The sequence below is a fragment of the Hyalella azteca genome, unplaced genomic scaffold (genome assembly GCF_000764305.2).
Source record: "Hyalella azteca isolate HAZT.00-mixed unplaced genomic scaffold, Hazt_2.0.2 contig7418, whole genome shotgun sequence".
In the NCBI taxonomy this organism is placed as follows: Eukaryota; Metazoa; Arthropoda; class Malacostraca; order Amphipoda; family Hyalellidae; genus Hyalella; species Hyalella azteca.
This window is the reverse complement of record NW_025937544.1, coordinates 25,760-47,425: the sequence shown is the minus strand read 5'-3', so window position 1 is coordinate 47,425 and position 21,666 is coordinate 25,760. Positions and strand designations below refer to the sequence as shown.

General features: G+C 38.3%; 1 protein-coding gene across 6 annotated transcripts; it reads right to left on the bottom strand.

Moving 5' to 3' along the window:
• Positions 1-3,654: 3,654 nt before the first annotated feature.
• LOC108671036 (serine/arginine repetitive matrix protein 1) lies at positions 3,655-21,006 on the bottom strand. 6 transcript variants are annotated; one of them, XM_018158518.2, is made up of 10 exons: positions 20,689-21,006; positions 14,017-14,194; positions 11,686-11,887; positions 10,503-10,626; positions 9,275-9,463; positions 8,292-8,429; positions 6,880-7,878; positions 6,148-6,312; positions 5,816-5,948; positions 3,655-5,480 (listed from the first exon to the last, which is right to left on the bottom strand). In XM_018158518.2, exons 2-10 carry the CDS (start codon positions 14,176-14,178, stop codon positions 5,361-5,363), a joined length of 2,232 nt encoding a protein of 743 aa, XP_018014007.1. In that variant the 5' UTR covers positions 14,179-14,194; positions 20,689-21,006; the 3' UTR covers positions 3,655-5,360. The 6 variants fall into 6 exon arrangements, with proteins under 6 accessions (XP_018014007.1, XP_018014008.1, XP_047737205.1 ...); XM_018158519.2 differs by lacking the exon at positions 9,275-9,463 and adding an exon at positions 8,719-8,907; XM_047881249.1 differs by lacking the exon at positions 9,275-9,463 and adding an exon at positions 8,719-8,907 and having other exon boundaries at positions 10,503-10,623.
• Positions 21,007-21,666: the final 660 nt, after the last annotated feature.

The window sequence follows — 21,666 nt, the reverse complement described above, 5'->3', positions numbered from 1 at the left end:
TAGTTTCTAAACTTTACTAATGCTGGTGGTTAAAAAATATTGGGAGTGCTTTATCAACTGGGGGTAAATGGTCATTATTCCATGATTTAACCCTTTCAGTCAAACTGCGCCCATAGACTTGCTTCCTTTACTACTTCAAAGATTATTTCAAATGAATATATTCACAGTTTTCTTATGCTTTAGGCATAAATTTTAGCAATATTACTATGAAATGGAACTATTATAATTATTAAACTTATATTCAATTATGGCTCATCATTATTTTTGCCATAACTTCTCAAATGAGTTTCTCATTCCTTGAGATACGGAAGAAGACAGTCTGTGCTTCCTAATGTACCTTCTGTGTGTCCATCCCAAAGTCCGTGCAAGTGTGTTCAGCATACATGTCATACTCATGGAAGGAATCCTTGTCACATAGTAGAAGGAGCCTCTCTCGAGCAGTCAATTTACCCTGTCAAATGATGAAAAATTATTATACACATTTTCATACAGTTAACAGCCTTAATCTCTAGCACAACATGACTTTATCCAAGAATATTTACAATTCTAAACTGTAAAAAAATGTACACAAGGAAATGACCATCAAGAAACTCTTTTGAACATTTTTAACTTTTTATTAAATGAACATTATTAACTATACTAAATTCTTGCCTTTTTATGCTGAGCATCAATTCTTTTCTGGCCTCCACCAAGAAGAGCAGTTGCTTTTTTCTTTTTGATATCTTCACGTACTTTGAGTGTGTGGGCAATTGTTGAAGCATTATAGGTATTGTGGCTAGAATGTAATGTGCAGTAAGAAGATAATACACCTTGTCGAAATAAAATTTCACGACTGAGACGTGTCATGGACAATAAAATTGACATAGTGACAGTAAGATTGCAAGTTTTTTCTGGAGAAAAAGAAAATGTTGCACACTTAGAAAAATTCCAGCCTCCACCATGCTAAATGTTTTAGTCAAATCTGCCATTTAAATAACTCCTCCATTGTTTAACTTTTTTCATCAATATTTTGTGTTGCAACCANAATGAACCATCATATTCATCATATCAAGTAATCACCAAACAATTAAATACATATGCGCCCCACGTTTTTCGTTTTAGATGTTGTAAAATATTTTAACTGAAATACAAAAGACCAAGAGAATGAAAGCAAACAGAGATCAGTAGCTGCCAAAAAATTATTTTCTACTTCCGAGTCCACATGAAAAACGTGGTCTTTAAAATTTTTTTTTATACATTTTATTCTATATTCAGGGAAGGATCATCTCCAAACCTGGTACACATATGTAAAATAAAAAATGATGACTATTTTGTTAATGTGAAATTTAAAAAAATGAAAGAAAACGTGAAATTCATAGAAAACTGTCAAAAATGGGGTACTTTAGAAAATTTAATGCATCATACAATTTAAGTGCCACAACATTGCCTGACATATCATTTGATTGGTAAAGACAATATTTAGCGATTGTCAAGCCACTTTTTCAATTTTTTTCTTGGTTCTCTTGTTATGATGATTTTTCTGAAAAATTATGAATTTTCAAAATTTTCCCCCCAATCCCCTCTATTTTGGAATATATAATCCAAACTAAAACAAAATAAAAAAATGGCTCGACAATTGCTAGATCTTTTTATTATAAATCAAACGTTATATCTCTCATTGCTGTAGCTTCAAAACTCTAGGAGATAGGTTTGCCCCCGACTGGTGGCGCGCTATGTAAAGGTATAGCTTGGATACCAAAGGTGAGTGTTTTTTCACTCTGAAGTGACTCAGCAATGCAGAGAACAACTGCATGCCACCTTCCAGCATGACAGCTTGTGGCTGACTGAGGTGCAAGGCCACAGACTGCACATTTATAAACCCTGGACACAATTATTATTCTAGGGTTTTGTTAAGGGGCTCCACCACCCCCCACATTTAAGGATCTGTTGTGAACGCACAAGTCAACATACAGAGATGGTTTTTGTACCGATGCATAGGTCAGATTGTCTGCTTTAAGATGAGACTAGAAAGCAGAAAAGTCAAAATTTTTGCTTTTGACCAATATGCTCCCCTTAACCCTTTCACGGGTAAGTTAACATATATGATCACTTAATATCGCGTCACAAAAAGCCTCACCATGGCTTCCTGTTTGTTTTTGAGGCATCCTTTTAATGCCTCAGTCAATCATTAATTATCTGACCATCATTCTATCTATAGCATCACCAGCTGCAAAGTCCACAAATTGAAATATGAGCATTTAAATGTGTCTGTGGTGAACAGGCGACCTCGCCATGCCACCTCAACTCACTCTGTTGGAACAACAAAAATTCATTAATTTTTGTTCATTCAATAAAATTAAATTTCAATTAAAAATTCAATTAAATTAACAAAACATTTAATTCATAATTAAATGCTTTTACATCAATGAAAGTTAGAGGTGGTAAATTTCAAGTTGAAATTTGATCATAATTAGTACATGAAAACAATATCAACAATTTGGCATATAGATAAGCAGTAATCAAACAAAGGTTATTTGCTCAAGAGCAAATTTCTCCAATGCTGATCAACACAAATAAGGCCAAATAGAGATAAAGGATCCAGAAACACATAAAACCATGAGTAAGCTTCAAATTGCTGTGTCAAGTAAAATATTAATAGATTTAAAAATTCAGAACAATATTCAAAGAAGACATTCATGAGACAAAGAGTACATCTTATTAATGAGCTTTCATTTTTAGTATGTGTCCTTGTCTTTGAGATTTGCTTTATGCTACATAGATAGTAAAAATGTTGAACTTTACACCATTTTAAGTTTTACAAGATTTTAATTAGTTTAGCTGCTACATTGCTACAAAATGTTGTAGGACTGTCCCTTATTACCCCACCTGTCCCTTTTTACCCTGTTTGACGGTAGCTCTTTATACAGTGGGGGGAAATAAATATTCGTACACTTGAAAAATCGTATTTTAATGTATGTAAGTACACAAACTTAACAGGAAAAGTGATTTAATCGTAATGAGTGGAAAGCTTTTTATAAGAACTCCCATAGTCCCATTCTTAGAATATCAGCCTGTGCGCACACAACTGACGTCCGACTGAAGTCGGAATCAGAAATTCAGATTCAGAAGGCGAGCACCAAACCGTTCTTCTTGTCAACTGCCGAGAGCCCCGAATAGAATCACCTCGAGACTCGAGTCGACTCAGTCCTCGACAGTCGAATTGCTTCCCACAATTTAAAAGGATCCAATCAGTGAAAGCCGAAAATCGTATAATAAATATCGTAAAAATTGAGAGATTCATTAAAAAACACAGAATTCATTTAGTAATCCCTTCATTGTGTGAGATTATTTAACAATTGTAACAACTGGATAAAGGGACAAATGACCGACTGAATCAGTACCTAAATGTTTGTTCAGACTTCAGTCCGCAAGAACTGAAATTGGAGCTGCGCAATCAAGGCCACAACGGATGACACAGTTGATCCCTTCAAACAAACTTAGCTAGCTTTAGACCCGAGTTAAGCTGCAGCAAATGTGAAGAATTAAACCTGCACCAGTAAGTTGAGACTCATGCCCTGCAAACTACTACTATTTAGACTAGGACTTCAAGTAGCCAATTTACGTAGCTTTTTGACCAAGGTAAAAATATGCAATGATATTTAAATGAAAGAAATATTGACATTTACAATTTATTCAACATTCACGAATACACATTGAAAACCAATTCATTTGGTAAATAAGCGTCCGCGTGATAAATAAATTCTTTTAAACAGAATTCTACGCGGCGCAAAACCTGTACAATGTAACGTAAAAAAAAACTTTAGGTAGCAGTTGTGGAGCTTTAATCGAAAAATAGCAAATTAGAGCACCAAGCTGTAAAAACTATGTCAACACAAAAATCACAAAATTACTTAAAACTATAACAATATACGAATTAAAACATACATTAAATCTTAGCTTAGATAAGACATTAGGCTGTAATTCACAAAAACGAATGGCGCGTTACCGCATTTCAATTATTACAAGTTATGGGAAAAATCTTGGAAGATATACTCTTCCCTAGTTAGCAATGAAACAGAAGCATGCAATGAAAAGTAAAATAAATTTGAAAGATCAAGCTTTTACATGAAGAAAATTGCACTTTAAATACCTTCCTCAAATACTCACAAACTCAAACACTTTCCTACCAGGAATTCACAAAAAAAGTTCCTTTTTTTCAATCTACCAAAGATGATCTCTCTTCCATCCTCTTTAATCTTTAATAATTTTGACGTACGGTATTACTGCATACCACTTATATATGGACGGTGTTCATTTATTAAATACCAAATTTCAAAGCTGGCACATCAAACAATTAACCAATTCCAAAGAGCAAGAACAGGCAAACAAAATTGTTGAATAGTTACGCGACAAAAGCTGATGATTAACAGTAAAAAGTTAAAGTGCAATGTCGGTAACTAATGTTTTCAGATTTATACAACCTCCTTATTCGAAATTAAAGATTGGCGATGGGAGATATTATTACCAAGGCTTTTTCTAGGCGCATAAGTAATATTAATATAATTCTAGAAAGTCAAGGGAGAATCGAGAAGCAATGAAGAAATTCAAATGTTATCGCAATTCTAGCAGTATAAAATTACGAACAAAATCGAGCTAAGAGATTCACAATAAGAAGAGTAAAATAGAATTCAAGATGCAAGCAGAACAATGCTATTTGCCTTCAAAGTTTACCTCAATTAATATCCTCTTGGAACGACTCGACAGAATTCAAGTAATCACTGTAAGGAACTTGAACATAATACTAACGACACAGAGAGGTCAATTCTATAATTTTATACGGAATTATATGATACCACGAACTAACTGCTCAAGTTCAACGAGGTAACTGAAACTGCACTGAATTAAAAAAAAAACATTGCAAACGACGTAGCGTTGATAATTCAAGAGAAAAAAATTTGATTTAGCTTTAGCTTCATGAACTATACAATTTATGAAGGCATTGAAAAATTGTATCACCTAATAATGAAAGTAGATCAGTGAAGATCGAATGCTTAAAAAAATTTGTCGTAAAAGTTTAGAGCGTCATTAAAGGTAAAAAGGGGAATATAATTGTTAGGCAAGAAAATCCAGTTAAAACCCACAAGTTTCAACATTCGCCGGATAAAATAATGGTGGAAATTCAAAACCGGAAATCGTTTCTTTTTTGAAGAAATGAGAATATATAAAGTCCAATACAAGTCGGACACCGGGCCCTAACTACGAAGCCGTGCAGAAATAGCTACAAGTAGCCTCTTAATATAACGGATTACTGAAATTTTTACATTCCTTCTATCATTTCATTATTGATAAGCCCATTCGGGAGTTGTGAGGCGATCAAGTATTTAGAAACGCCTTCTCTTCCTTTCTGGAATTCCTGGATCGCGGGTGTCTGCTGGCCAACGTCCACCACGCGGTCGGTCATAAGCGTCCCAGTCGAGATCTGACATCTTGCCGTGGCGAGCCTGCCATGAAGATGTACATGTAAGACAAAAATAAACTAAACCAAGCATTTTAGGCATAATGGCCATACTTCTTCAAAATCATAAGAGATCCGCCTTAACCAAATCCGATTTCATACTACGATACCGTATGTGAAGATAAACTTCCAGCTAATGAAGTAAGTCAGCAGAATGATTTGAGGTCACAATTAAAAATCAAGCATGATCCGAGGTCCGTTGGCTTATCGAATACCGTAGTGAGTGTCAGGTTCAGTACAATACCTATTCACCGAGATATCAAATTCATATGAACGGATTTCGAAATATTTTGAATATCATTAGAGCGATCAGAAACTTACGACGCCATCAACAGCAGCAGCGTCCCCGTATTTCTTGAGCCAATCCCTGTATTGGTACCACCAATCCTCCCATTTGAGGTAGTCCTCCAGGGTAATGTGGCGGTCACCGAAATATCCCGACTGCTTGTAGTATCTGCGGTTGTGAGTGTGATATAAAAGTAATAATAAATCACACATCCAAAAACGAAATCCTACATGTCAGGCAATCCTAATCGGATATTGTACATGACAAAGTTTAATACATGAATAGGTTAGCATAATCAAAGCGTTCACATTAGTATATTCTATTTTACAGAGCAACATTGCGATTATCTAATAAATTCTGGTGTTACCGATAGCGGACGCCGACGTCTTCCCAGTTAGGAGGAAGATCACGAGGCAAGTCTCTGTGAGGGTCCCAGGAGCGGATGTCGCCATAGCGCCGTTGATATTCCGCGTACTCGGTTTGGTGCTCGGCCAGCCAACGCTCGTGTCCGGGGTGCAGGGGAGAAGGCGACCTGGTCAAGTTAGATATTGTGATCCGATCATTATTCGTCATTGTAATGTAACATAAAATGACATCACCCTGTTATAATGTAATATATGAGGACATTACCCTGTTGTAATGTAATATATAATGACATTGCCCTGTTGTAATGTAATATATAAGGACATTACCCTGTTGTAATGTAATATATGACTTTACCCTGTTGTAATGTAATATATAATGAAATTACCCTGTTGTAATGTAATATAAAATGACCTCATTACCCTGTTGTGAGTAATTATAGTTTCGGTACAGGTGGATAATTCTATCCCCATGAATGTTATGGGCGATGATTGTTTGAGAATAATTTATTATTCAACCAAGCTAATTTTGAGGTAAAATCAATCACAAATTTAGCATACTATCCCTCTCAGATACAGAGCTTTCTCCCTTATGGGTATATAAATCAAGAAAAATCAAAACAATTGCATAAAACTGTTGAAAAACCAGACTCAAAACTGAGAGGAGCAGTGAAAATAACAAATAATGCCTGATCAAAGTGAATGATTCGAATAACAAAATGGAGAACAATCTATACCTGCTGCCAAGCCCGGCTTCAAGATAGACTTTCTTGTCCTGCCCGCCTTCCCGTACAATTTTCATCCTGACGCCATCATACTCCTGTCGTTGCGAGCTCAACTGCGCCAGTTTACCGAAACGCTCCGACAGCGTCATCTTCCTGGGAAGTTCTTCTTCTTCAGACGACGACGAGGAATCGCTGTCATCGACAGGAGAAGCTGGTTGATTAGGACCACTGTTACCTGAAGTAGAGAAATCAGCCATGTGAGGACCTCCTTTTTTCGGGTTAGGCAAGTGGTGGTGGTGGTGATGATGATGGGGTAGAGGCCCGGCGGCTACTCCAGAGGAGCTGGGGGCTATGTTGGTCGGAGACGATATGAGAGACGAACCAGCGGCAGTGCCGCCGTTACTATTGCGCGCAGCGACCTCACCAGCTTCTGGCGCACCGTAGTAGGCCGTGGGCACCACTGCTCCTTCCATACCAGGTTCTGGTTGTGGGTAACTTGGCTTCTTGCGAGAATCGCCCTCATCAGTCTTTATTCTCATTTTAGCTTTGCCGCGATGACTGCTTTTCGAATGTCCTGGAACAGAGGCAAGTATTTTGGTTTTTGTGGTAACAACATTACTGACTGTTTTTGTGACGACCTTTTTGGTAGTTTCCTGCAAAGCACTTGCTTTTTTCACTCCCTCGGACACGTTCGCAGGTAACGCTCTTCCTTTCTTGACGGGCTCTCCTACAGGAGGCCTGATCCTTGGAGGACTCGCAGAACTGGAGTACGAGCCGGAGTGGGATCGCTTTCTCTTGCCTTGTGAAGGGCGTCTTGAACGACTCCTGCTGGAGGAGGAACTGGAGAACGAGGAGCTGCCGGTGCTGGAGTACGATGAGCGGGAGTAGTACGATCGTGATCGTGAATAAGACGTGCTAGAGCTGCTCGAGGAACCGGACGAGTAGCTGCCGGAGTAAGAGCGATGCCGGCGGTGCCTGCGATGAGGGGACTTCTTACGGCCACGTGGAGATCTGCAAGTACGCATCAATAGACTATAGGAAATGTATTTAGCTCAATATTCAAAGAAAATTTTAATTTCTTGCGATTGAAATTCTCTTATCTAAAAAAAAAATTACATCGTAAAGGCCTAGAAATCACTTTTAATGAATAATAAAAATCACATATGCCTCAAACATTTATAGAAACTCAGTTATCCTCATTCTAACGCAAACTGAGTGAATCGTTATAAAAAGTGATCGGAATTAGACATTTCACATCAAATCTTTGCAACTACTTAGAAGTAAACTTAAGCTGCCACTGTTATCTATAAAATATACCTTAAAAACTGTAAAATGTATCGACAAGCTATCCTATAATAATACAAAATTATATGAACTCTTTCGTATGATTTTTTTCGTGCAGATAAAAACACGAGCGCGGGCACCTTGTTGCTCTGCGGGGACTGGGTACAGCCTCCCCAGGCCGGCGAGGGTCCCTCGGGGGTCTGGGGGCGGTCCGTGGGTCACGGGGACGGTCGGGGGACTGGCGGGGGTCGTGGGGTTTGGCGCGAGGGTCGCGAGGTCTGTAATCAATCAAAAACGCTATACAATATTTTTTCGGTACATGTAAGTTTTCACGAAAAAAATCTCATCCGCCGAATTGTGATGACATTAGTAAATTGTTGTAATTACAGAGTTGTCTTCGAGGAAACCTGCATCCAAGAATTTCTTCTGCACAAATATGCTATACATTCGTATATACAAAAATATGCGTTAAATCTCGAGCTGGTAGGCCAATCGTTAGTGCCAACACAATATGCAATATCTCGCAGTAAAGCAATTGAGGTAACGTTACTTCGGACTTGTCGTTACCTGGGACTGGCCCGACGGGGATCACGAGGCTGAGGCCGAGGGTCCCGAGGGACGGGTCTGTCCCTCTGTCTGCTGTCCCCTCTCTTCTGTCCCTCGGCAGGGGGTGAGGGCCGGGCAGGAGGCTCAGGTTCGTAGCCAAGCTCGTCGCGGTAAAGCTCCTTGAAGCCTGAGTGTGCCCAGCGGTCTCCTCTGTGGTTACGGGCATAGCAATTACAAAAAATATAGCTCAGTACTCACTGCAGTGAGTGACAGAGAGCGCATTTTCTCGTCGACGAAAACTTGATTTTTTTTGGTACGTGTAAGTTTCCACATAAAAATCTCATCCGCCGAATTGTGAGAACATTAGTAAAATTGTTTTTAATAATTACAGAGTTAGTTGTCTTCAAGGAAACCTGCACCAAAAAATTTCTTCTGCCCAAATATGCTATACATTCGTATATCTATACAAAAATATGCGTTAAATCTTGAGCTGGTAGGCTAATGGTTCGTGCCAACACAATATACAATATCTCGCATTAAAGCGACTGATGTAACCTCACTTCGGACTTGGCGTTACCTGGGACTGGCCCGACGGGGATCACGAGGCTGAGCCCGAGGGTCCCGAGGGACGGGTCTGTCCCTCTGTCTGCTGTCCCCTCTCTTCTGCCCCTCGGCAGGAGGCGAGGGCCGGGCAGGAGGCTCAGGTTCGTAGCCAAGCTCGTCGCGGTAAAGCTCCTTGAAGCCAGAGTGCGCCCAGCGGTCGCCTCTGTTCTTACGGGCATAGCAATTACCAAACAATACACAAACAATGAATATTAATGGACGGAATGCATTGTTATTTGCGGCGAAGTTAACATAGGGCAGGAAAACCGAACATTGCACTGCAATAACAATAACAATAATGCAGGATAAAGATCAAAATGGAATAAGTTTCCAGCTTATTTGAACATAAATATACAATAAATTTGGTGTCGCTTCGTGCATAATCACAAATTTAGGCAACTTTTAATATCCACGACAAATAATACTCACCAAACGTTGGCATACAGGATATTTGGGTTGAATCATTTCACTACCGACAACTGTCTTTCAATTTTTCATTGCTGAATCGTTTATACAATATACACATCATTCGGCCGTATATCAATACAGCCCGACGCAGAAGGTTAGCCCCACTTTGCAAGTTTGGCGCTCTCGCGGACAGGACGCAGCGTACGTAGACTTGCTGCAAAGGGTGCGTTCATAGCGTAGTAGTTGTGCACGGATCTTATGCTCACCTAGGCAAGAAATGGGCGCGGGAAAGCCTCTGAGTTTCAGAAAGGTGCCATTCAAGCCCTGATGGTTCTGCCTGAGGGCGAGCGTCCTAGCCTGAGTCAAATGGAGGCACAAGTGGGGTATAGCCGCAAAGCCATCTCCAACTATCTCTAGGACCCCTGAACTACGGAAAGCGGCACACCAAAGGCCGCCCCAAGAAGATGTTGGCCCGTGACACGCGTCGCCTCTTCCGAGTTGCGGCGCCCGGCGACTTGAGCGCGCCCAAACTAGTCCAAAAGTTGGAGCTCAATGTCTCCAAGTTGAATCATTTCACTACCGACAACTGTCTTTCAATTTTTCATTGCTGAATAGTGTATAGTTTATATTATATACCGTTCGGCCGTATATCTATATATTAGGTATTCGACCGTAGTAGAATATTCCGTAGTTTATCAAAGCAGACATGTCGCAGTCTGCAGCCTCATTAAAAATTGTTTTTTTTCTACTTCCCCCAGAATGAATTATGTAGAATTAAGAAACAACTTATTCACCTCTTGGAGTATTGGTCTTCAGCATCAAGCAACTTCTTGGTCCAGAAAGTGTCTTTGGTGCGCGTGGAGGCCTCGCGTCGCGCCTTCACCACCACTTGTTCCATCAGAGGAGGGATCGCAGCTGCTGGCACAGCAGGGTTACAAACATACATCATAAATAAATACGTCCTGAGTACTTAGATAATCAAAAGCCATTAAATGCGACCAGGGTACTTTGATAATTAAAAGCCATTAAACAAATACGTCCTGGGCACTTGGGCAATCAAAAGTCATTAAAAGCGACCAGGGTACTTAGATAATCAAAAGACATTAAACAGATACGTCCTGGGCTTTTAGATGATCAAAATACATTAAACAAATACGTCCTGGGCTTTTAGATAATCAAAAGACATTAAACAAATACGTCCTGGGCACTTGGGCAATCAAAAGTCATTAAAAGCGACCAGGGTACTTAGATAATCAAAAGCCATTAAACAAATACGTCCTGGGCATTTAGATAGTCAAAAGCCAATAAACAAATACGTCCTGGGCACTCATTTGGAGCAATGGAGAAATTAAGCAAATTTTGATTTGGTTCTGAGTATAATTGCACAAAGTTGCAGTTTAAACTTAGACGGAAGCACAAATTTTTCCTTGTTGGTACATGGTACATAACGTATAGAATTATACATAGTTGTAGGATAATTCTCATAATTTGTTAGCATTATGATAAAACATGCATTATGATAAAATGAGATCTGTCACTTATTCATGGCGCCGCTACCGTGAACTTCCGGTGCTCACGTGGATTACACGCATGACCACAACATTAATGACCGAATTGGATGATTAGGATCAGTAAAGAAAAAAATGTAAAAAATGACTTTATGACAAAAGAAGAAATAGAACCGATATTCTACGCTGAAATGTTGTGATGCGTAACAATTGTATCATTTTCATAACAAAAACTGATAGAATAGTTATGGAAGTGATCTGAATTCCGACATTTTTCATTAAACATGTTAACTACTCCTAAAAGTCACACATGAAAGTGGCCCCCTCACCCTGATCATTGCGCCGAGGTTTAGGAGGCGCGTAGTCGTCCATTGATAGAATAGTTATGGAAGTGATCTGAATTCCGGCATTTTTCTTTAAACATGTCCAACTACTCGTAAATTAAAAAAAAATGAAAGTGCCCCCTCACCCTGATCATTGCGCCGAGGTTTAGGAGGCGCGTAGTCGTCCATACGCATCCTCATGGAGGCCACGGGCATCCTGTTGGTGTCGGAGAGCCGTGGCTGCGATGGTCCGGGGCGCCGCGTCTGCGCGTTGGGCGGCGGCAGGATGGCACGTCGACCATCCTTAGCAGGAGGTGATATCCTGCGTCGTACGTCATCACCAGGCGCCTGTCACACCGCAACACGTCCGTGTTAGAGGCTTCAAGTGATGCAATAACTCCTATAATGTTTATAACTAATTCGTGCTTTCTTAGATTGAGTTAACGTGATGTTAGTGAAGGAACGGCAATGACATGACAAAATAGACTCCTGTTAGTAATGAAAAACGACGTTAGTTGAGGAGAGAAGAGTGATCGACCAACTAGGAAATATTTGCCTTAAATTACAGCCAAGTTTGATTGATAGAGATTGAGATTACTGGCTGACATTCTATATATAGGGGCGGTAGAAAAATCTAAGTGCAAATGCGCACTATTTTATATTAACAAATAAAAACTATTTGTATTAAACAGCTCGTTCTGATACTGACATCTCAGGTCATGAGAATGTCCTTAATAAGGAAACCATTGCGATACACGATTGAAAATAGCATGAAGTCATAAGTTAGGAATGGCAAGCAAAAATACTTTTGAGATTTTAAATAAACTCTTCAGTATAGAAAATAAGGCCCTACATACTTCTTCAATCACCAACACTATAAATTTCTCTCGCTTCAAAGAGCAATATAAGGTGACAATCAATATGCACTTAATGCATGTCCTCCAGATTTTATTAATGTCCTAGATCGTGTAAAAAAACTCTACAGGTGCATGCATTCCTATAAGAATATCATATGAATATCAACTTTGCAATGTTGTCCTACAAAAACGAGTTTATAATAGAGTGAATACCACCTCGAGGGGTCTGAGTTCTTGAGAACAGCACATGCAGTAGTGCACTGCAGCAGACGGCAGAGACCTGAAGCAGTCAAGGGACACAGAACGTGTCCCTTCCACGTCCCAGGACATATCCCTTCCACGTCCCAGGGCATATCCCTTTCACGTCCCAGGACGTATCCCTTTCACGTCCCAGGACGTATCCCTTTCACGTCCCAAAACGTGTCCTTTTCACGTCCAAAAACGTGTCCCTTTCACGTCCCAAAACGTGTCCCTTTCACGTCCCAGGACGTATCCCTTTCACGTCCCGAAAAGTGTCACCTTGACGTCCCAAAAAGTGTCACTTTGACGTCCCTTTGATGAAATACTCACCAGCGGACGATGACTGCTTCACACATGCTACGCCGGATCACGCGAACGACAGAAGCACGAGCGCGAACACCGAACGAACGACGCGATTTGTTAACGAAGTGACACGCCGCGGTCATTATGCACAATAATGAATTGTTGACATGAAGGTCTCTGATAATGTCACTCATTTTACACGTTCAAACTGTACAGTGATCAATGTTGCTGCTTCAACGCGAATGTGATTATCAAATCTATTTGTTTTTCAATTGATCACATTAATCACGAAATCAAGTGAGACGACACAGTGAATTGTTCTGAGAATTACAATCTTCACACAGAATCATTACTTGAAAATAAAAACGATATACCGCTTCAATAACTTCGAGCTTCGATGAATTATCTTCAAACTCATGAAATGTCCGCGGGCATTTGCACATAAGTTGGCATCTTGAAGTCGTAGGAGCGGTCTTCGGGGTAGAACAAAAAACCAGATCTTGATGAACGTGATGTTATATTTTTTCAAGACAAATTCTCTGATATAAATTATGTTCAGTAAAAAAGTCACAGAGAAACAAGCACTTCGCAATTTCTTAAATGTATTTTCCAAATAATTTGAAAAACAACATGATAATTATGACACAACTTCCTTAGGAAGTCCAGTTTCTTGCCCGTGCATGCCTAGTTTTTAGTTTTATCACAGCACTCGTGAAACATAACACAGATAGCACAATGCACTTAATAAAAGGAATGCCTAGTAAAACAGTTTTGCAAAATTTCTTAAATAAAATAATAAATTTAACTTGAAAAGCAATCTTCATCCGCAATGGTCTAATTGACACACGTTATTGCTGATCACAATTCGGAATAGCATTCATGTCATTACAGACACAATAAATAATACACGACTATTGAAATGTCAGAGTAAGTTATTGCATGCCAGGACGGCGCAATAAACTTATTTTAGGTGACACAAATGTATTCCAACGTAGAATTGTCTACACGCAGTTAATACACTCGGCTTGTACTAACAACGTACACGTATTAAACAGGTTAATCGAGAGAGCTTCTCACCCGAACCGCGGGCCTCCTTCGACTAGGAGAAACGGACAAACGGCGGTGAGGTGGTGGCGGGCGCGCGTATGGCGGTGGAGACGAGCCGCGCGGTGGCGGGTGGTGGTGGCCAGGCGGTGGCGACCGAGGATGAAGTCTGTGGTGAACAGGCGACCTCGCCATGCCACCTCAACTCACTCTGTTGTAACAACAAAAATTCATCTTTAATGTTTTTACATTAATGAAAGTTAGAGGGTGGTAAATTTCAAGTTGAAATTTACCACCCACTAGTGGTAAATTTCCTGAAAAGTAAATTTTAGTAAAGTAAATTTCCTAAACCTAAAACAAAAAAACCTTAAGCTAAAAAAATTAGATTTAGAAAATCTGAACAATATTCACAGCCATGACATTCATGAGGCAATGAGTACATCTTATTCATGAGCTTTCATCTTTTATTTTTTGTATGCATACTTATTTTTAATAATTCAAAGAATTATTAAGAAGTATCAAGTTAGTATTAAAAGAAGCATAAAGTAACAGTTGTTAAGTAGTATTAGGTACCGGTATTAAGAAAACAATCATTATAATAAAATTAAGCAGCAATAAAATTAAAATTATTTATTATTTTATGTATGTTAATGCTGGTATCCACATACAGGTCTACTCATAGCATTCAATAATAGAGGTAAAAAATCTCTTGTTTGCCACTATGATCCAATCAGTAGAATAAAGTGCAATTGGCTTGTAAATGCAGCAAATCAAATTATTTCCAAAGTTACATAAAAATATTTTCTTACATTATTTTTGCTACAAATTGAGGAGTTCAGCATTTTAGTGCATTTTTCTCAAAGAAGAATGAAAGATTAGCAATCAGGCATGGAATGAATCTACATTCTATACCTTGACTGAGAATTCTGGCAATTTTTGTATCTGCAATATTCCAGCTACCATCGATGACACACGAGTTGCTACTCAGCAACTACTGCACTTAACTTGCTGCATGTTCAGAGGTGGGCAGTAGCCCGCTACATGTAGCAGCTGCTACACTTTCAGAAGCGGTAGCAGCGCTACATTTAAGGCAATGTAGCGGTAGCGCCGCTACATTTCAAAGTAGCACTGCCCAGCTCTGTGCATGTTAATATAAACTGTAATATATTAGTAGGGTTTGAACAATATAACTAAGAAGCTGTTATGATTGCAATAGAAAATTGTGTCTTAGTTTTGTTTTGTTTACATTGTTGTTTGTGGCTTTGTTTTGTTTCTTTTGAATTTTTTTTTATATATTTTTACATATAAAAAATGTATATCTCTTTATACATACCGTCATAGGGATAATAAGGAAAAGTTTTGAGCATTTTAGTTAATAACTTTTTACCATGAAACATTTCATAAACAAGTTTGAGCTAATTTTAAAGTACTTTGCAAGGGCTATCATGCGGCATCTCTGAAAAAATGTTCAAAGGTGCCAGATGAAAATTAAAAGCATCCCAAATTACCCCTGGAAACAAGGTAATCCAGGACACTTGAAATAAAACTTAATTATAAAACATTTGAAGCATACAGAGTGTATTCATCTAGTATTACTAACAGTACTCTGAAGTCCTCCACTTCCTTTTTAGATGACATAGATGTAGGATAAATGACATTTTCTGTGATTTTTACTTGTTTTCCCATTATTGATATGATATTACTGTATCCATTACATTACCGTATTATTGATGTGATATTACTGTATCCATTACATTACCGTATTATTGATGTGATATTACTGTATCCATGGACATGCCATTGAGCATTAATAATGACCAAGCTTCATATCAGCAACCTTATAACATTTCTTCTGGATCTGCAAGCTTACAGGATGGCTTGTAAATTTGCACCATTTTAATTGGGTCAAGTAAGTTCACTATAACAAAAAAGATAGTAAAAAAAATATCTGAAACAGAAAGGAATATTTTATATTTTAGTGACTACCATCATATTTTTTAGAGAAATAAATCAAAATTTGGGTTAATTACTTTTCATTCTATGTTGCTTGGTGCACAATTCTATCTATGACATTCTAGGCCCAATTTTGTGATGAGCAATGATACATTAATTTTTTTGTTAAGTGAAATTTTTTGCTGAGAGAGGTAAATGTATTCAAAATTCTTTGTTGTTAATCAATTTTTTAATTAACTGGGGCCTTTGCTAACCAAGGTTCTATTGTAAATGTATTCTTAGAGGTGTCCCTTATTGCCCTGTCTTGCGGAAATTTCCGCCATTTTTTTGGGGGGTGAGCTATGCAAATTTCGTCAATCATGTTTTTAAGGTAACACCTGTGTGCAACTTTTATGTAAATAAAATTTTTTGATGCAGCAAATATTTTTTTTGCTACAGACCTTAGCAGAGGTATTTTCCCAAAATATCACTTTTCACACATTTTTTTTCAGGGATTTTTTAGAGGTAATAAATGTATGATGTCTTAGCTTGTTTCATGCTACACAGGTAAGAAAAATTGTTTACTTTATGCCACTGTTTTTAGTTCTGCAATATTTCAATTAGTTGACCCTAATTATAATCTGTCCCTAATTAACAGGGTCCCTAATTAAAATCCGTAGGACAGACCCTGTCCGTCCTTTATTACCCCGTTTGATGGTACCATACTCTTAAGTATGGTACTTAAATTTGGTAGCTACAAAGTAACATAGTTTAAATAAATTTGAAATTTTGAAGCCCAATAGTGCACTAAGTGCACTTTTGTTACCAATTAGATATGAGGCAATTTATCAATGGTCATTGCCATGATGGGAGCAAGAAAAGAAATTGATGGGAGCAAAAAAAAGAATCATGAAACTGCAAAAATGGCAGGAAAGTTCTTGTTGCAGCTCAGATTCAGAAGGACAATCTGAAATACATGACAGAATTTCCCTAAAGTTGTGAGGAAAGACTATACTTTAATGGTTTATTTTTAAAAATCACAGGCACAAATATGCCATTTTTATATTTTTTGATCAAAGAAATTAATCAAGAGCCATAAATACATAGCCCTTATGCAGCAGATGGCTGTTGAGTGTTGTAATTGTGGAGGCCTGACTCCAGAATGTTCTTTTTCAGATCAGTCACCCAGGGTGCAGAAAGTAGGTGAAAATCAAAAGATTATTGGCAATGCATCTGCAGCAAAATTTCCGCATTCAGAAGATCTTACCAACACATTTGGATTGATATTATTGCATTTTAGGAATTACTTTGAAATTACTGCAAATCTGGAAGACCACAAGCAAACACAGTAAGGTTTTTAGGTACATTGGATGGATCAGGATGCAGTGAAGTGAAGTTTGTCCGAAATTCAGTTGCGATGATGCAGTGCGTGGGGAGTAAGGGATATACTATCAAAGTTGTTAGCAGCATTTTCTTATTAAAAATTACCCAGTAACAGATCTTGAAAATGGCTGGCAGCTTTGGGCTAAAATCATATATTGCAACGCTGCTCGTGCCCTCTGCACCCTGGAGAGTCCCCACGCCCCAAATCTAAATCTGTATGTGAAATAAACTAGTGCCATTTTTTTGGGGGGTGAGCTATGCAAATTTCGTCAATCATGTTTTTAAGGTAACACCTGTGTGCAACTTTTATGTAAATAAAATTTTTTGATGCAGCAAATATTTTTTTTGCTACAGACCTTAGCAGAGGTATTTTCCCAAAATATCACTTTTCACACATTTTTTTTCAGGGATTTTTTAGAGGTAATAAATGTATGATGTCTTAGCTTGTTTCATGCTACACAGGTAAGAAAAATTGTTTACTTTATGCCACTGTTTTTAGTTCTGCAATATTTCAATTAGTTGACCCTAATTATAATCTGTCCCTAATTAACAGGGTCCCTAATTAAAATCCGTAGGACAGACCCTGTCCGTCCTTTATTACCCCGTTTGATGGTACCATACTCTTAAGTATGGTACTTAAATTTGGTAGCTACAAAGTAACATAGTTTAAATAAATTTGAAATTTTGAAGCCCAATAGTGCACTAAGTGCACTTTTGTTACCAATTAGATATGAGGCAATTTATCAATGGTCATTGCCATGATGGGAGCAAGAAAAGAAATTGATGGGAGCAAAAAAAAGAATCATGAAACTGCAAAAATGGCAGGAAAGTTCTTGTTGCAGCTCAGATTCAGAAGGACAATCTGAAATACATGACAGAATTTCCCTAAAGTTGTGAGGAAAGACTATACTTTAATGGTTTATTTTTAAAAATCACAGGCACAAATATGCCATTTTTATATTTTTTGATCAAAGAAATTAATCAAGAGCCATAAATACATAGCCCTTATGCAGCAGATGGCTGTTGAGTGTTGTAATTGTGGAGGCCTGACTCCAGAATGTTCTTTTTCAGATCAGTCACCCAGGGTGCAGAAAGTAGGTGAAAATCAAAAGATTATTGGCAATGCATCTGCAGCAAAATTTCCGCATTCAGAAGATCTTACCAACACATTTGGATTGAAATTATTGCATTTTAGAAATTACTATGAAATTACTGCAAATCTGGAAGACCGCAAGCAAACACAGTATATAAGGTTTTTAGGTAGGTACATTGAATGGATCACGATGCAGTGAAGTGAAGTTTGTCCGAAATTCAGTTGCGATGATGCAGTGCGTGGGGAGTAAGGGATATATTATCAAAGTTGTTAGCAGCATTTTCTTATTAAAAATTACCCAGTAACAGATCTTGAAAATGGCTGGCAATGCTTTGGGCTATTGCGACGCTGCTCGCTATCATATATTGCGACGCTGCTCGTGCCCTCTGCACCCTGGAGAGTCCCCATGCCCCAAATCTAAATCTGTATGTGAAATAAACTAGAAGTATAATCTTTTTGTCTCATTCAATGATTCATGGCCAATTTCTGCCATACCCATTTCCCACAATGGTCTTTGTCAGAAGGTAGATTTTGTCCATGCCATGCATGCTCTTTGGTAGTTTCTTCTGTAATGAATATCTCAAATATTTATTAGAGAAGAAACTACCAAAGAGCATACATGCATTCATGATATCTGAGTCTGACCCATCACCCAAGTAGGTATTATATAGTCAAATGGGGCAAGACAGGATCGCAGCCTTCATGGGGTAAGAAAGGACCAGCCCATGGCATGCATTCTAATTGCACTGAATTTAATTTGACAAAAGAATATGTTTGAGCAATCATTGCCTGTCATTTCAGTGTTTGTTTAAACCCTCTTCTGCAAATAATAAATTTCTGGCTAATTTTTAAAGAAAACCTTTGTAAAGAAGTGTCACAAAATAGTTAACCCTGTTTGGGAAATAAGCTCTGTCTAATGACAAAAAATTTTTTGGCCAGGTTTGTGAATGTAGGCAGGTAACCTCAAGTAATAAGCAACATTTGAGACATGCTAGGCATTCCTACCTGCTACCATCACTGCCTGACATGTATTTTAAAATGGGGTAAAAAATACTGGACATGGGGTAAGACGGTACCACTAAATGATCCTGTTTTACCCCACAAGTGGTCCTGTCTTACCCCACTAATGGTCCTGTCATCCCCACAAATGGTCCTCTATTACTCTACAGTTTATCAAAAATTATTTTTAAATGAATATATTATTGTGCAGTCAGTACATGGAGTATTTTGGTTAAAATTTTTATCTTTGGCTCAAACTTCATTATAACTTGTAAGCTTTTTTAATTGAAGAAATTTAGTGCACTATTTTAAATTGCATCAAAGGGATGGAGAAAATAGGGATGTCACTTCCCATTATTGACCTGCAGGACTATGTGCAAGATTGGCTGGGGGAAAAATCATTGTGTGAAACATGAAAAATAATTATGATCACAACTTTGTGAGAGGGCATGAGCTATGTTTGAAGAAGTGCACCACAAATGCAGTTAGCAAGAAAACACATAATGTCTGACACTTAAGTTATTATCCATTGGTTTTATTACCAATTTGAAAAATTTTGCAGACAATGACACTAATGGAATATACATGAAGCATTTAGCAGTGCTCTAAATGCTAGCCCAAAAGCCAACCCACTATTATTATGCTTAACAAAGTTTTTTCATGACAAAAACTCCTATGTGACTGATATTAGAGTTGACTTCCTGCAACACAAAACAGTAACAAGTATTTGTATAATCAAATAATGTGTTTCTAGATGGATAATATTAAATATCAGATTTTTACTTTTATTAAAAATCTTGTAACATAAGAATTACCAGTTGGTCCTGTTTTACCTCTAATAAAATTACATAGGCCTACATGAGTACATGATACATCTATGCAGTAAAATACATACATCTATGTAAGGCTATTAGGCTACTATAAATTCATTCATGATTTAGCCAGGTCAGTTAGGTACTATACATAGCTTAACCAGTTAGCCGAACAGGAGTAACAGCCCAGCCAATAAGTCTGGGCTAAAAATAACTTCACCTGCATAATTTACAGTTTGACTTTGATAATGAGCCACAAATCTATCCTAACTACCTACACATAATGAAATGACCATTAAAAAAGAGATTTATTTCAAATAGAGAAAGCAGGGCATCATCACCCAAGAATTTAAATTTTTGTTACCTATTAATTTATTATTCTTTGGATACGAGATGGGCCCAGCCCCGCCCAGGGCCAGTAACTGAGTAAGGAGGTAGGCTAACTGGTAACAAGTTATTTTCGTATGGTAAACATTAAAAACATACCTCAACAAACCTCAAAGGCAGACTTCTGATGCCAAAATCCGTCTTTTCACCGAAAGTACGTGCTAAATTTTTAACTATTACCTATGTCTATTTAAAAATAGCGTCACTTGAACCACAATCAATAAGTCAACAAACAACACACCCGTTCACTTCAATCTACCATTTTCTTTTTGATAGGAAAATTAACCCAGGGTCACTATTGTAACTAAGATTTGTCTATCACGGCGATATTTTTGACATTATATTCGCACCGGGTTAAATTCACGTTTTAAATATCACGTGAAATATATTTGAGAGTTACTCAGTTAGCAGATCAGTCACTCACTCTCAAAATTGTATTTATTCGTCAAATGTCAGTGTTAGAATAGAAGTGTCGGCACTGAAGAAATAGGCTCATAGCCTGTTGCCGATTCTTGAATTTTTCTTGACCTGATAGGCTGACTCACAAGGGATCCGGCCTTTGGAACCCGATCTTTCCATAACTGACGATTGATAATTTGATTGAGATAGCTGCTGGACTTACTGCCTGGTCCGTAATTTGCTAGGCATTTTAAGACTGAACATATGCGCCTGCACAGCTTCATCTAGTCTGTTCTTGAAGGCGTTCATACTCGGAGCGTCAACGATGCTAGCAGCCTCAGGGAGGCTGTTCCACATAATAATTGGGGTTTCAGCGTTTATTAGGCCGTAGGCCTGTCGCCGATTCTGAACGGCGCAGAACATTCGCAGCATTTGCGGGCTTGAACTCGCAACTCTCTGCTACAATTCTGTTGAGCTTAACCGCCCGGCCTCCTTGTCGATTCAGACCAGCCTGAAACTGGCGCACAGTGCTGGGATCGAACCCGCGCCCTCTGCTCCAATCTTGCTACTCTGACTTTAACCACTAGGCCACCCTGGGCCACATGACGGTGACTCGAAGCGAGAAGAAATGTTGTCGCATGGATCTGTTACAACGCAGTTTTTTCAGTTTATAGCCGT